Source organism: Homalodisca vitripennis, chromosome 6, assembly GCF_021130785.1.
Source record: "Homalodisca vitripennis isolate AUS2020 chromosome 6, UT_GWSS_2.1, whole genome shotgun sequence".
Lineage (NCBI taxonomy): Eukaryota > Metazoa > Arthropoda > Insecta > Hemiptera > Cicadellidae > Homalodisca > Homalodisca vitripennis.
In genome coordinates this window covers 97,910,872-97,926,271 of record NC_060212.1, presented here as the reverse complement: position 1 = coordinate 97,926,271, position 15,400 = coordinate 97,910,872, and the positions used below count along the sequence as shown (strand labels likewise).

General features: G+C 33.7%; 1 protein-coding gene across 2 annotated transcripts in view; it reads left to right on the top strand.

Moving 5' to 3' along the window:
- The window catches only part of LOC124364612 (myosin-VIIa), a 175,398-nt gene that overhangs the window by 137,187 nt on the left and 22,811 nt on the right, over positions 1 to 15,400 (top strand). Inside the window, exons 22-31 of one of the 2 annotated variants that reach the window (XM_046820217.1) lie at positions 2,542 to 2,788; positions 3,752 to 3,925; positions 5,116 to 5,343; positions 6,780 to 6,953; positions 7,187 to 7,304; positions 7,533 to 7,659; positions 10,088 to 10,257; positions 13,170 to 13,357; positions 13,981 to 14,099; positions 14,879 to 15,134. In XM_046820217.1, the coding sequence (XP_046676173.1) occupies positions 2,542 to 2,788; positions 3,752 to 3,925; positions 5,116 to 5,343; positions 6,780 to 6,953; positions 7,187 to 7,304; positions 7,533 to 7,659; positions 10,088 to 10,257; positions 13,170 to 13,357; positions 13,981 to 14,099; positions 14,879 to 15,134 (1,801 nt within the window). Of the gene's footprint in view, positions 1 to 2,541; positions 2,789 to 3,751; positions 3,926 to 5,115; positions 5,344 to 6,779; positions 6,954 to 7,186; positions 7,305 to 7,532; positions 7,660 to 10,087; positions 10,258 to 13,166; positions 13,358 to 13,980; positions 14,100 to 14,878; positions 15,135 to 15,400 lie in introns of both variants that reach the window. The other variant, XM_046820216.1, reaches the window with a different exon arrangement.

Here is a 15,400-nt window from a genome sequence, read left to right as displayed (position 1 = left end):
TAGTTGAGGAAGAGATCATGAAAATCATTCAGCAGCTCCCACCCAAAAAAACAAACGACATTAATTTGATGTCGGCGTGGCTTATAAAGAAATGCTCCAAGCATATTGCCAAGCCACTAGTCCAATTAATAAATCAGTCATTCGAAGAAGGAGTTTTTTCCCTCGCTCCTAAAAATTGCAAAGGTGAGCCCAATCTTCAAATAAGACGACCCATGCTCTGCAAATAATTATCGGCCTGTCTCTATTTTGCCTGTTCTGAGCAAAATTTTTTGAAAAAATCTTTTTACAAAGAATGCTTCAGTTTTTGAATAATCACAACCTTTCTTTCTGAACACCAATTCGGTTTCAGAAGGGGCAAGTCGACAATTGATGCAATTGTGAGTCTTGTTGAAATGGTGGTTAGAGGGATTAGAAGTCGAAATCTCACTTTAAGTGTATTTCTCGACTTAACTAAAAGCATTCGACTGTGTCGACCACGTGAAGCTGCTTGACAAACTTGAATCCCATGGCATCAGAGGCGTGCCTCTTCAGTGGCTTAGCTCATTTCTAAGCCGCAGAAAAACAGCTTGTTCAAATCTCAAACAAAAAATTTTCCGAAGCCGTTGCAAGCTGAGATATGGAGTCCCTCAAGGGATCAATTCTCAGTCCAATTCTTTTTTCTCATCTATGTCAATGACATAGACTCATCACTACTGCACGGGAAACTTGTGCAGTATGCTGATGACACAACACTTTGTTTTACCAGCAAATCCAAATGATTCTGGAACAATAAAGCTTTCTCGACGTCAACAGTTGTGTCCAGCACTTCAATAGCCTCAAACCTCAAAGCAAATTCTTCAAAGTCAAACGTCCTGACTTTCGCACTGCGATCAGGAAATCTCAATGACGGTGCAGCCGTATTATTGGAAGACACAGTGCTGGATGAAGTCGAATGTTCAAAGTTTCTGGGAATATTCCTTGATCGAAGATTGACTTGGAATGCTCACATTGACCACGTTTGTTCCAGACTGTCCTCAGGCATTTATGTCTTGAGGTCTTTAGCCAAGTGTACTGCCCTACTCAGGTACTGATGGACGTGCGTTATTATGGCTTGATCTACCCCCACCTCACTTACGGTCTGGTGTTATTGGGAGCCAGCGCAAACAACCATTTCTTCCGAGCATTCAAAAATTCAGAAGCAAGCGATTCGCATAATCGCAAAAATGAAATTCCGAGAATCGTGCAAAGAAGCCTTCAAAACGTTGCAACTGTTGACTCTGCCTTGTCTCTACATTCTTGAGACAAGCTCATTTTGTTTGTCCAAATGTGCATTAACCCGGGGCCGTGACATACACGAGTATGAGACAAGAGGCAGAGATGCCTACCGAACTGGAAGACACAGGACGGGGGTTTACGAACACTTGCCCTCCCAGGCAGGTATTCGGTTCATCAACAAGTTGCCAGATCAGTTAAGAAATGCCCCAACGCCTAAGGTGTTAAAAACTCGTTCAAGACGCTTTTCAGTGTCACAAGCATTTTATAGTGCTGACGAGTTTATGGGCATTCGTCTGGGTGACCCGCACAATTAGCAAACTGACTACCGGCGCTGGAAATGGGAATATTGGCTGGATGAATGTGGAGTTGGCTGAAAATTTGTACGTTTGAATGTGGTTTTGAGGCGATGTGAAAGTTTTAAAATTTTTAGATATTAATTTTAGAATATCTTGACTATTGCTATACATGTGATTATGTCCTGGCAATAAAAAATTGATTTGATTTGATTTGATTTGATTAGCCATCAAATATGTTTTTGTACTGCAAAAAAGAGTATTTAAATCAGAATATAATGCTTCATATAAAAATATATTTTATAGAAATATTTGTTGTTTGTACAGAAAATAAGATTACTGTTTTCAATTATTTTAAATTTCATATTGATTAGGTTTTTTTAAATATATCAACCTTCCCAACTTAAAACTTGGAATTGGGAGATCACCCAATCAGGATATTGACTTCGGCGCTGAAGGTGGAAAATCGACACATGGATGATGAATGTTGAATTGTATGGTTGTGTGTGATCCTGATGTGGTGAGAATGTACAAAATTTTAGCTCTGAACTCTAAATATTGACATTTGCTATGGATGTATATCATGTATCTAAAATAAAGAATGATTAAAAACTTCTATGTTTGAACATTCCTAAACTGGGAGCTTGTATTTTAAAATAAATTATGTATTCTCAAGTTTTATTTACAACAGTTTGAGATTATGAAAGATGAAATATGTTTGTAGAAAAATTTAACTGAAAGAAATACTAACAACAAAATGATGAAAACTTGCAAAAATTTCAAATAAATTAACTTTGTTTTTGACAATGGAAGGATTGTGAAGAAAACAGTTCAAATCTTTCCGGACATTTGCCATTGTTCAGTGATACAAAAAATCAGTAATACTACGTTTCAAGATCTGCTGTACTATTATTTTTAATTCAATTAGATCTGGATAATACATTTTATACAAGTTTATCACTATGTAAATGTTATATATATTATATTGTTGCAGGGACGAGATATACTGCCAGATCTGCAAACAGCTCACCAACAACCCTTCCAAGTCCTCTCATGCTAGAGGTTGGATCCTTCTTTCACTGTGTGTCGGTTGTTTTGCTCCATCGGAAAAGTTTGTAAGCTACCTGAGAGCTTTCATCCGCGAGGGTCCGCCCGGTTACGCGCCTTACTGTGAGGATCGGCTCAAGCGCACGTTTAACAATGGTACTCGCAACCAACCTCCCAGCTGGCTGGAACTGCAGGTATGGAATGGACACAAGTCCGAGTTTTAATTTGTAAACATCTTCATCTAAGAGGTACCTACCATTTAATGTTAAGGTGATGCTCATTATGACTCTTATACTATCACATTTTGAATTCTGTGACGTTGTGATGAATGACATGACCGTTGAGCAATCGGACAGACTCCAACTCAGAACTACTGTATTAGATTTATTTTTAATCTCAGACGTCATGAGCATGTTACACAAAATGTTCAGCAATTGTCACTCATGAAACTTCATCAACTACGTAAATTCCACATACTTTCTATTCTACATTTAATCATCAAAACCAAATATCCTGTTTATCTGTCCGATCATTTCAACTTTATCTCTGATATTAGTGAACGATCTAAAAGAAGGGCAGCCACATTACTATCAATTCCAATCCATCGATCATCAATGTTTAATAGGTCCTTCACTGTTGAAGCTTGTCATCTTTGGAACGCTCTCCCTGATGATATTAGATGTATTGAGGACCGTGCACGCTTTGGGGGGGATTAGGGGCTTGCTGTTGTGGGCCTGTGGGGGTGACGGGTGGTGCTGCTTGTTGCGGTCATGTGGCAGAGGGTGTGTTAGAGTGATTGAATGTCTTCTTGTTCTTCATTTTGAATTTTTCTTGTATTAATTACAATATATATAAACATCTTATTTTGTATTTTAACTTTGAATTCATTTTAATATGTAGATTTTTACTTTAAGCTCATTTAATTGTGTGTTGGTTAAGAAATTCTGTTATTTTATGTTTAAATTATAATTTTATAATTTACCAAAATTGTATCAAACTATTGTAAATTTACTGTATATAATATGTGGTTGAGTGGTAGAGAGGGCTTGATAGCCCCAACTCCGCCTCTTTAATAAAGGCATTTTTTCATTTCATCTAAGCAGTTTTTAAAGATTTGTTTTCTAATTTCAATGTTTAATGTGGTGTTGTTCAATCAGGCAACAAAATCCAAGAAACCCATCATGCTACCGATAACATTCATGGACGGCAATACTAAAACACTGTTGGCTGACTCTGCCACCACAGCTCGGGAACTATGCAACCAACTCTCAGACAAGATCGGCCTCAAGGATCAGTTTGGATTCTCTCTCTACATTGCTCTTTTTGATAAGGTACAATAGATTTTCAAGTTGTAACTAAACTGCAAGCGAATGTTGCCATTTCACCTTCCGCCTAGTGAAGATTGCAATAAGCAGAAGGTGAAATGAAGCTGAACTCAACATTCGTTTTTAATAAATCCTTCCCACCATAACTAGGTTTTGTAAATTTCATGGTTTCATTATATAACTAAGAATATATTTGTATATCCTGTGTTAAATTCAGATTCAAACAGTCATTCATACGATACTAAAAACAAATTTGATGGATAATAAAACTGAGTCGATTAAAAAAAATTTTTAGAATTAATGATCCTTTGAATTCTCTTAACAATTTTGTAGAATGTTTTTGAAGTCTATACATAAAAATCCGATTGTACTGAAAGTTTACATGAACATTCTTATGATTTCTGGAATGAATATAGGCCTATTCTTATTTTGAAAATCCCTCTCCAAGCTACACCCCACTGGTTTATAAAATTACACTACAACAAACAAATATTATTAATTGAAAGAGCTTATTAAATGTAATCAAGTTGCAACCATATGTTTAATAAGTTTAACCACTATTTAAAATTTCTTTACATCCATAGTTTTGAAAGCTTAGAGTAAGCTTGATATTAACAATACTTATTATTTCAAACTTTTCTGAAACCAATGTAGAGCACAAAGTAAGAAAATATCCAGATAAGAAACTTAAGGTTTTTAGTAAAAATATGCTTTTAACTATACATTTTAGCAAATATTAAGTATGCAGTGCAGTTAATATGTAACTTTTACTGTAAGTGTAAAACCTGTTATAAAACCATCTTAGTTGTCTTTTTACAGAAGTAGGCTTCTCAAATCTGTGTATTTTCTTGGTCAGAGAAACAAGCCGAAATCAATTATGGCACAACAAATATAGAGACCAGAGTAATTTTAATTGCCATAAATATACACTTTTTTATTTTTTAATAGTGGCAATAAGGCAAAATTGGTATCGGAAATATCATTTACTCAAACCAGAAGTGCTCCTACACATGCAAAGTACACAAAATTGTGTGCAAATCTGCAGGTAACTGCTAGTTTTAAACATTTACAATGAAACTTAGTTGTTAAATTTATAATGTGCTGAAAAGATTTCCTTAAATTGCTCAGATTTTTGATTAAAGTACTGTTGACTATTCTATTCTCTCTTTGAATGTTATTTTATCTGATGTGCGTAGGTGTCATCGCTGGGCAGTGGGGGAGATCATGTGATGGATGCCATCTCCCAGTGTGAGCAGTATGCCAAGGAGCAAGGAGCTCAGGAGCGGAATGCCCCTTGGCGACTATTCTTCCGAAAGGAGATCTTCGCTCCCTGGCACGACCCCACTGAAGACCAGGTGGCCACCAACCTCATTTACCAGCAGGTGGTCAGGGGCGTCAAGTTCGGAGAGTACCGTTGTGACAAGGTGAGATAAAACTTGTGGTAAAGGTTGCTTTTGTTTAAAGTAGTGCAATAGATTTTGGGTGTGGAAGATATGTGTTATGTTAAATATATCATATTTAAATTAATCAAATATATCACCCACATGAAATTACTGTTTAATTTTAGAAATTTAGGCACTTTGTAATAAGGCCCAAATAAAAAATCATTTTGTTCATTTATAGATTAAGGAATCATATTTTGATTGAAATTCTTTAACAACATATTTTATACTTATTTTCTTAACTAATTTAATTTCTGGTAAATAAAAACATGTCACTATATGAAGCTATAGCTCATGTACGTGCTATAGAAATTTCACATTTTTATCTTCAGCTGTTTTTTATTTTGGTCTGATTACAAAATGCCTAAATTTCAAAAATTAAATGCCTGTTATTTCACATGGAATGATCAACAAAAATATTTACTTTTTCTGTATTCAGGGGAGTCAAAATTTTATATAATTATGAGACATTTCCAGATGACATTTTTAAATGTTGATCGTCTTTGATCAAACCAAATCTGATTAAACTTAGATGTAGTTTTAAATTTAAACTTTTTCTATATTCTGGGAAGTCTAAATTTGATATAATTATGAGATAGTTCCAGATAAAATTTATTTAATGATGGTACGAATGTTGATCGTCTTTGATCAAACCAAATCTGATTAAACTTGGAGGTACTTTTCATCAAATTTTGCAAATATGGATCTACTTGATCTAAATTGTTTAGTAAACATAAAGGATAACAAGGGTTAAAGTTTGTTATTGACGATTGAAGGGTTGAAAGGATAACATTTGCCATCGTTACATGTTACATAAGGCATAACACAACGTTTCGAGGATTAGAATCTATCCTCTTTGTCAGGTGGGGGAGGTATTAATACATACAAAAATAACGAACAGAAAGAAGTAATGAAGGGGGGAAAGGGTTCAAACATACCCAAAAGCTGCTTGGAGTCCTGTCCAGGCATTGTCACTGCACAGGATGCAAGTCCCAAGCACAAATCACAAGTACGAAGATCAAAATAACACATCACACTAGCACAGCCTATAGTAGGATACTGTATCCCTACAGTACACTACAGTATCCCACTTTCAACAATCCTTTTTTATCCTTTCAACAAGGGTTAATTAAAAGGTTTGGGTATGATTTCATTAAAATTTGCACAGGTGCCTGAACTTTAAAAGGCCAGGACGGACGCTGTGCACATGTGACTTGGTCACTCATTATTAGTGGGACAGACACTGATCCTTCCATTCCAAAAGGGTTAATAAGACAGCTGACCAACAGTTTAGTTTCTTTATCACCATATTATTCATGTCTGTATCTATATTTGCTGTATTTTTACTTATGATTTATGAGAAACCCATTGATGTGTTGAGTTGCTAGTGCCTAACGTACTCTACATGGTGGTTTCAGGAAGAGGATCTTGCAATGATTGCAGCCCAACAGTATTTTATTGAGTTTGCTACTGACCTGAACATGGAAAGGTTACTGAACTTGTTGCCCAATTACATTCCTGACTATTGCTTGACTAATGCAGAGAAGTCAATAGACAGATGGGCAGCTCTCATTGTCCAAGCATATAAAAAGGTTTGTATTGAGACTTAAATAAAGAATAATTTTTTAATATTTTCAATTACTTCAAGTTTTATTTAAACTAAATTCAATCAGAAAACGTTATTATTTTAAATGTTTTTTATGTTAAGTTGTATTTTATTAATTTAAAATTGTATATTAATATTTTATTATCTTTTCTTTAACAGTGTTTTAGTTTGATTGCTTTGTTTTGCATGTAAATTGCTTGAGTGTGTGCATGTGTGTAGAGCTACTACCTCAAGGAGAAGATACCCTCGTTACGAATCAAAGAGGATGTCGTCGGTTACGCAAAATTCAAGTGGCCTTTGCTCTTCTCACGATTTTATGAGGCCTACAGAAATTCTGGTAAATATATTATTTTTAGTATTTTTCTGTACTATTAGAAGTGATTATATACAATTCTGTGTTAGATTTAGTTTAGCGGTATGATATTATACTTTCATCTGGAATATGAATATTTTAATGCCAACAACCAACATTTTCCTCTGTTTAAAAGTATTCACCATTTGTAGAAATCCTTAAAAGATATTGACGTAACTCGTAGGTAATATTTCATAACTTTGGATATTTCAGGTCCAAATCTGCCAAAGAATGATGTCATTATCGCAGTCAACTGGACGGGCGTGTACGTTGTTGACGACCAGGAGCAAGTTCTCCTAGAACTATCCTTCCCAGAGATCACCACTGTTGCTAGTCATAAGTAAGTCATCTTCATAGTGTTCATTTGATAGAAAACTATGTCTCTTTGATGACAATGTGGCTCTCATCATCGTATGACTTGTAATATTTTAAATTATCTACGCCAAAAGAGAATTTATTTTCAGGGTGTGAAACGTCAGGGCCTAGCCAACTTTGATTTTATACCAATAATATTGCCAACTATCCCTCTAAAATTATTTCTCTCCCTCAGAATCAAGTATGTCCCCCTCAGGGAATCGTCAAAATCAATCTTGATGTCACTGACGTTGTCATGTGTATGTCTGGGTGTATGTGTATGTGTGTTGGTTTGTTAGTCAGGAGTGGTCTTAAAAAAATTTGTTTATGTTGTAGTAGGGTTTAGTTAAGATATATTCTTTGAGTTGTTTTAGTAAAGTTTTAGTGTTTTTTATACATTTCAAGTTTTAAAGAGTATGGAAGAGTATTAAAAAGTTTAGCCCCCATAATTTGTGGTGTTTTGCTGGTTTTAGTTAGTCTATGTTGTGGAATTTTAAAGTTTATTTTGGTGTTTCTTAAGTTATATTTATGGACATCAATTCTAAGTTTGGGTAGGTTTAATTTTAAAAATGTTTCTGCTTTTAAGATATAGAGGGCTGGTAGAGTTAGGATCCGATTTGATATGAAAAAAAGGGCTTGCAGTGTTCTTGAGTATGTAGTGACTCTAAAATTCTCAGTACTCTTTTTTGTAGGATTAAGATTTTTTTTGTGTAGCAGTCTGATGCAGATCCCCAAGCTATCATGCTGAATCTTATATGGCTTTCAAATAACAATAGTTAGGTACTTATCAATATCCTGTACAGCAATCTACCCTGGCTCGATATCAACACTATCAGTTTCCACTGCATATAGACCAACTCCCTGCCCCGAGTAAACTTCTGTGCGCTTATTTAATCTCCTACGCATCTACTGCTATCGTAGCAGGTATTGTTACAAAGAGTTAGCGAAGAATTAAATTAATAACTAATGGCAGAAGAACGCCACAACCAATGGAACTTACCTGTAAACTGTCCAAGATTCATACAAACATTTATGTTTCATGGCCCTAAAAACTTTGATTGAGTGTCTTTAATTTTGTTGTAACACTCATGGTTTTTTTCTACCACGTAACAGAAACAAACAAACTTGATCATTGTGGTAACAATGGTTACACTGTGGTGATCAATAAAAATATTGTTTAACCCATTGGCTTATACATATTTTTACTATCAGTTCAACTGGAGTTATCTTATTAAAAATGCTAAAAAACGTAAGAGTTTTATTATATGTTTATAAAAAATTAATTTTTCAAGTTATTTGGTTATATTTTATATCTTTTTGGATTAACATGAAATGGGCTTTAATAATAAATAGATAGTGACATATTTGGTCATAATTTAAACATAATAATGCTGTACAAACTACAAAAAGTTTTGGAATTTTTTAAATTAAAAAATTTTTTTTACTGAAATAATATAAAATAAAATACCCCATTGTTGCTTTTTTTTATTTGAAATGTATTTCTCTACCTAGCAATACTAGAATATGTGTATATATATGCATAGTTTGTCAGAATAAATGTTTTTTCTAAATACTGAAAATTCCAAGAATATTGATTTTTTTTTCTCTTGTAGTACACTAATATTCTTATAGTAACTTATTATTCATTTAAATTTCAATTAATTGTATTGCAGTTTTTCTTATGTGTTACAACAATATTAGTCTAATTTTTACTAACATTTGGTAGAAAAAGGAGTTTAAAAAAAATTATTTAGATGGCGCTATACTTGTCACGGAACGGTTCCGTGATATAAATTTTGAGCCCAGACTAGCTGTCACGGAACCGTTCCATGATACAAGGCCAATGGGTTAAAATATCCAAATGTATAATGTATCCAAATGTATCCAAATGTTTTATAATATTTCAAATTTCGATTCAATTTAAATGTAATATGGCATTACTGTTCTTTAATTGTATTTAAAAAAATTTAATTATCTTCCTTATAGTAAATATATATTTAACAGAACATAAACAGAAAAATTTGTTTAATTTATTTAACCCTTAATGAGAACAAAATATTTATCCAGCAATTATACTCAAACTTCAATTTTAGTAAAAGAATTAAAAAGATACACCTTTTATAACTTAAGTTTTGACTTTTTTGTAGTTCTCTGCAAATTACTCATTATGGGCATTGGCTTTTTCACTTGTAGATAAGGTAGCTTGATAACAAAGAATTCTAGTGCTTTTGAGAAAATGTTTGTAACAGTCCTTAAAGGGTTAATGTTTTAACTATTATCGATATGTATATTAAATCATGTTGGTAACCCATTAAAAGTAAAAGACATAAACAAGTATGATCTTTAATACGTAAACAGGAGTTTTTCAGACAATATATTAAGCTTTGATGAACAGATTGATTTCCGTTTTACAGAACCAATAAAGTATTCACTCAAACATTCACACTGTCTACGGTGAGGGGGGAAGAGTTCACATTCCAGAGTCCTAATGCTGAAGACATCCGAGACCTAGTTGTTTACTTCCTGGAAGGGCTCAAGAAAAGGTCCAGCTTCGTCATTGCCCTGCAGGATTACAAAGCTCCAGGTGAATATTTCTGCATTGTGTTTTTTTTTTTTTTTACCCATAGCGAACTTTCACATGATAAATTGTTGTAGAGTAGAAGACGTAATGGATTGAGTATTATCGAGAGGTAATAACAAGTGCAAGCATGTTGACTCAAAGGTAAGATACTTTACAGTATTAACCCTTTTAACCCCGACGCCGTTATTACACGGAAATTGTAAATATGGCGTCAACTCCCGATGTCCACATAGTTCAGACGTGCACTTTTTATTATTTTACTAGCCACCTATTTTACCAAATGCTTTGAAATTCCACAGACTTGTTTACAAATATGTATTGCATCGACATATATTAGTTTTTAAAACTTTGCCTTCGTATTGTGTCAATCGTTGACGTTGAGAAATTGCATACCACCTCAGCTGACTGTTCACTAATTGTCGCAGACAGCTGTATTTTACTACGTTATGAATATTCTAGCTTGTTTAATATTTTAGGTTAAAGCTGTATAAAGTACAACAGTTAAATATTAGTTAGTTATTTATTTGATTTGAAAATGAGTAAAAGGAATTGTTTGGAGTCTTCCGTAATCGAAAAAAATACACCTACAAGTAAATTAGTTGCAAGTTTTAAATTTAAATTTATTTTGTGTATATATAAATATTAAAAATAAATAATTTTTAAGATATTATTTTGTTTTTTCATATTTCTGTGAATTATAATTATTAATAAGAAGTAAAACAATAAAAAGCATTAGCTTGATAACTTTAAAAATAGCATAGTAATTAGTTGTTTACAAAGGTCATACTTTTTGTCTAAAATGGCTTGGGATTTTTGACACATCTCTTGATATAATTGCCGGGGTTAAAAGGGTTAATAAATTGTAAATATATATATATATATATATATATATATATAGTTTGGTGTATATATATACCAAACTAACTACTATATATATATATATATATATATATATATATATATATATATTAATATGTATCAATATTAATACTAAATATCTTACTTTACTGTCAAGTATGGAACATACTAATTGCATCTAAATGTATTATAAATGGGGTTAGTGGTATGATTTTGTAATCCTGCTGCTTTCAGATTGATTCGATGTTGAAATGTATTGAATTTTTTCATGGTTACATGAGTCAGAAGTAATTTGTGGCATGATCAGTGGCGTAACTAGAATTTGACTAAAGGGGGATTTATAGAGTAAATCTAAATCTAAATCAATTAGAAGGCTTAATTAAAAGTAACATATTTTACTGCTGTATTTCAAACAAGGTGAATTGCTGGTATATGTATATTTTAAAGTTTTTTAGTAGGTCTGCCCCCTTAATTCCCTCCCTTAGATGCGTATCTAAGAGATGCGTATCGTTACTGTACATGATAATTACAATCAATACAATACAATAATATCTTTATTCAAGACATACATAAAATGTACATGAATGCGTCATTCTTAATAAATAAATATTTAAGGTGATGTTATATTAGTTGTACATACATACAATCCTTTTAATGTCAATTATTTTAAAAATCTTAACATAGTTAAAAATAGGTTTAATATTATTTAAATTAATTTTATTACCAAATTATAATTAATTCCACTAGACTTCAGAAATCAAAATCAAAATACAAGGCTCTGGGAGTAAAACTCTTCAAAGTTATAACATGACAAATCAATTAAAAACTGTTTTAATTTATTTCTGAATCTAACACTATTGTTTTCATTCCTGATGCTACCTGGCAGGTTCCCATAAACTTGATTCCCATATAAGTTGGGCTTTGCTTAAATTTTTCTTTATTATGTTGTTTTATTACAAAGTTATTTTTGTTCCTAGTATTATAATCATGAACATGTAGTTGTCGTGGTAATTTAGTCTCATTATTTTTTACATATAATACTGTTCTATATATATAGAGGCTGTATACAGTCATAAACTCGAGGTCTTTAAAATGTAACTTACATGACTCATCTTTTTTGAGTTTTAGAATCACCCTAATTGCCTCCTTTTGTAGACGTAAAATTTTATTCAGGTTTACAGCACTTGTTCCCCCATACACTTCAATCCCGTATGCAATATGTGAATGAACCATGGCATAGTACACTGATTTCAAGGTTTGTTTATTACAAAAAGGTGCTAGCCTTCTTAGTGCAAAAATTCCTGAACCTAATTTTTTTACATATTTTTTGTACATGAATGTTCCAATTAAGTGTACTATCTAAATGTAGCCCTAAAAATTTAGTTTCTTTATCCAGGTTTTTCATATTAATTTTGTTTGATTCAACATTTTTGCAAGTAAACTGTATAAAAGTAGTTTTATTATCATTGAGTAAAAGATTTCTGTTATTTAAATAACTTTTTAACAATGAAACTGATTCGTTACATTTCTTTTTAGTTGTACCTAATTCCATATCGGCAATGCACAAGCTTATATCATCCGCATACAAACAAATTTTACTATTATCAATTATATCATACAGATAATTAGGTAAACCCCCCAAGTAGCACAAAAACAGGAAAGGGCCTAATATTGACCCCTGTGGGACAGAGTAGGTCACATTTTTTGTATGAGACCTAACATCATGCTGATTATTTTTATTTAAATACTTAACATTAACAAACTGTTGACGGCCTTCCAAGTACGACTTAATCCAGCTAAGTTCTTTACCAATGATACCATAGCTTTTTAATTTTTCTAGTAATATTTTATGATCAACACTGTCAAATGCTTTGGTCAAATCTAGGAAGGCGCCAACATAGTATTATAATTTCTGGATAGTTAAAGACATACTGACACTTAAAATGCTTTTGGGTGGACAATAGTGGAATTTGGAAAGAATTGTGTGTAATGAATTCAAAGCTTGATTACATTGTACTCTGTCGTTTCGGAGCTGATAGTGTTGTGTGTGACAGGAGAAGGGTCATCATTCCTGAGTTTCCGGAAGGGCGATCTGATCGTGCTGGAAGAGGACAGTTCCGGGGAGACTGTAATGAACTCCGGGTGGTGTGTGGGTCGATGTGAGCGTTCTGGGGAACGTGGTGACTTCCCTGCAGAGACAGTTTACGTGCTGCCCACCCTCACCAAGCCGCACAATGATATTCTGGTCAGTACCATGATCATGATTGGCCTAGGTTTTAGTGATTGTAGAATTGGTTTTAACTTTTTGTTCTCTTATGACAAGAAGCTTATAAATTGCACCTAGTTCCATAAGGATCTTTGCGCTACTTCCGGAGTAACAGGATATTCTGGTTGGGTAAGGTTGGAGGTAGGGGTCGCCTCCTATCGAGATCCATGAGGAAGAATTTAGGGCACTAATCTCAAGTCATGTCCCCCGAAAGAAGGGAAGGCCAGCTCTGAACCAGCCTCTCCAGTCAAAGCAGGCAGGGAGCGGAACACCCTTATGTTGAGGCTAGTAAGAACCTCTGACACTTAAGGAACGAACCCCACCAACTCCAACAGTCATCTCCCACAGTAGACTAGACCTATTGAATTTCCCTTGCACCCCAGAATCTCAACTTTTGTGGTTAGTGATGTGCCGCTCCTGGACATCTATAAGGTTGCTTAGATTTAAGTGACATCAGTTTTTTCTGTGTCCAGTGAGTGGTAGGTTCAACTGGAAGGTATTCAGCCAGAAGTGATCGCTGCTGGGTATATATTTTTTGGCTTTAACTTGTTGTATTTGGATTTGTTTCTGATAACAAATTAATCTTTGGTTTTGTGATGTAGGCACTGTTCTCATTGGAAGGAGCAGACCAGGGTCGTCGTCTTAATACTCAACACATGAACGGCACTGAGCCGCGGGAAAAGCCACATACGCTCGCTGAATATGCCATTGATCACTTCAGGTAGGTTACTTCTATACTTAACTCCTGAATCTTTGTGAGTCTCCTTCCAGAACAGAAAAAGATCACAATAATTTCTTTCGAAAGTGGGATTTCTTCCTTTTGATCTCCATTATGGTGTAACAGTATAACCTAATCAAAAGGTCATATGTTTAATTCTCAGGAAAGTAAAAAAATGTAATGACTTCAGATTGCTTTCCCGTAAATGGCTTTAGGTAATGAAATTACAAAATGCTGCTGGTGTTGATAGAAATCCCACCCGAAAAATAAAGAAATTTTCTTAATAACAAGTTTTACGAGCCACGTATATTCTTTTGCTTCACAGTAAATCACATAATATTTTGAAATTTTGATCAATTAAATATTTTATGTTAAAATTTTACTGCTTACAAAAAATTTTGAAAAATATCAGGTTCTTGAAAGACAGGTTGTTGCTGTGCTACAATACATTAACTAGTTGTGGAGTATAAAATGTTGTATTGTCTCCTTTATCTAAAAAAAATTTTTTGTTATATATTTCATTATATTGTATCTAATACGGAATTTCGGTTATATTGCTGTAAAAAATATTTATACATGAGGGTGGTTAAATTTATAGTTACTTTCATCACAACTGTTGAAGTTAATAAATTAATTGAAATTGTGAACAAAATTAGATTAAGAATATTTGATGGTAATAGTTTTGGATTTTTGCATCATAAAAATCTTTGAAGTACTTTACTAATAAAAGAATAGGGTATCTTGCTACTTTACTGACTTGCTTTACCACATTGTGCTTCCAGATTACCACCGAAGAGGACAATGTCAAAGGCATTGACACTGACGTCAGCAAGACGTGGGTTGCCAGATGAGTTGTGGCGACACACGCGAGAGCCAATGAAGCAGCCGCTACTGCGCAAGTTGGTCGGCAAGGAAGAGTTGGCAGAGGAAGCCTGTTTCGCATTCACAGCAATACTCAAATACTGCGGAGATCTTCCCGCCAAACGTAGAGCCAGCAACGAATACACTGACCAAATCTTTGATGGTCCTCTAAAACACGTATGTTGTATTCCAACCCAAAAGATACATATTTTGTATATGGGAAAGATGTGCAATGCTATCAGCCTGTCAGAAGTTTTCCACCAAAAGTTCAGTGACATCGCCTCAGAATTACTGCTGAACAATTCATTATTTCTAGTATAGTCAGCATATCAAACATTGTTTTGCGATCTTGGTTCAAAGACAAACCTACTTTGTTAACACTGATTCTTATTGTATTTTATAAGATATTAAATCAAACTAGTTTTGTTTAGTGTCATCCATGT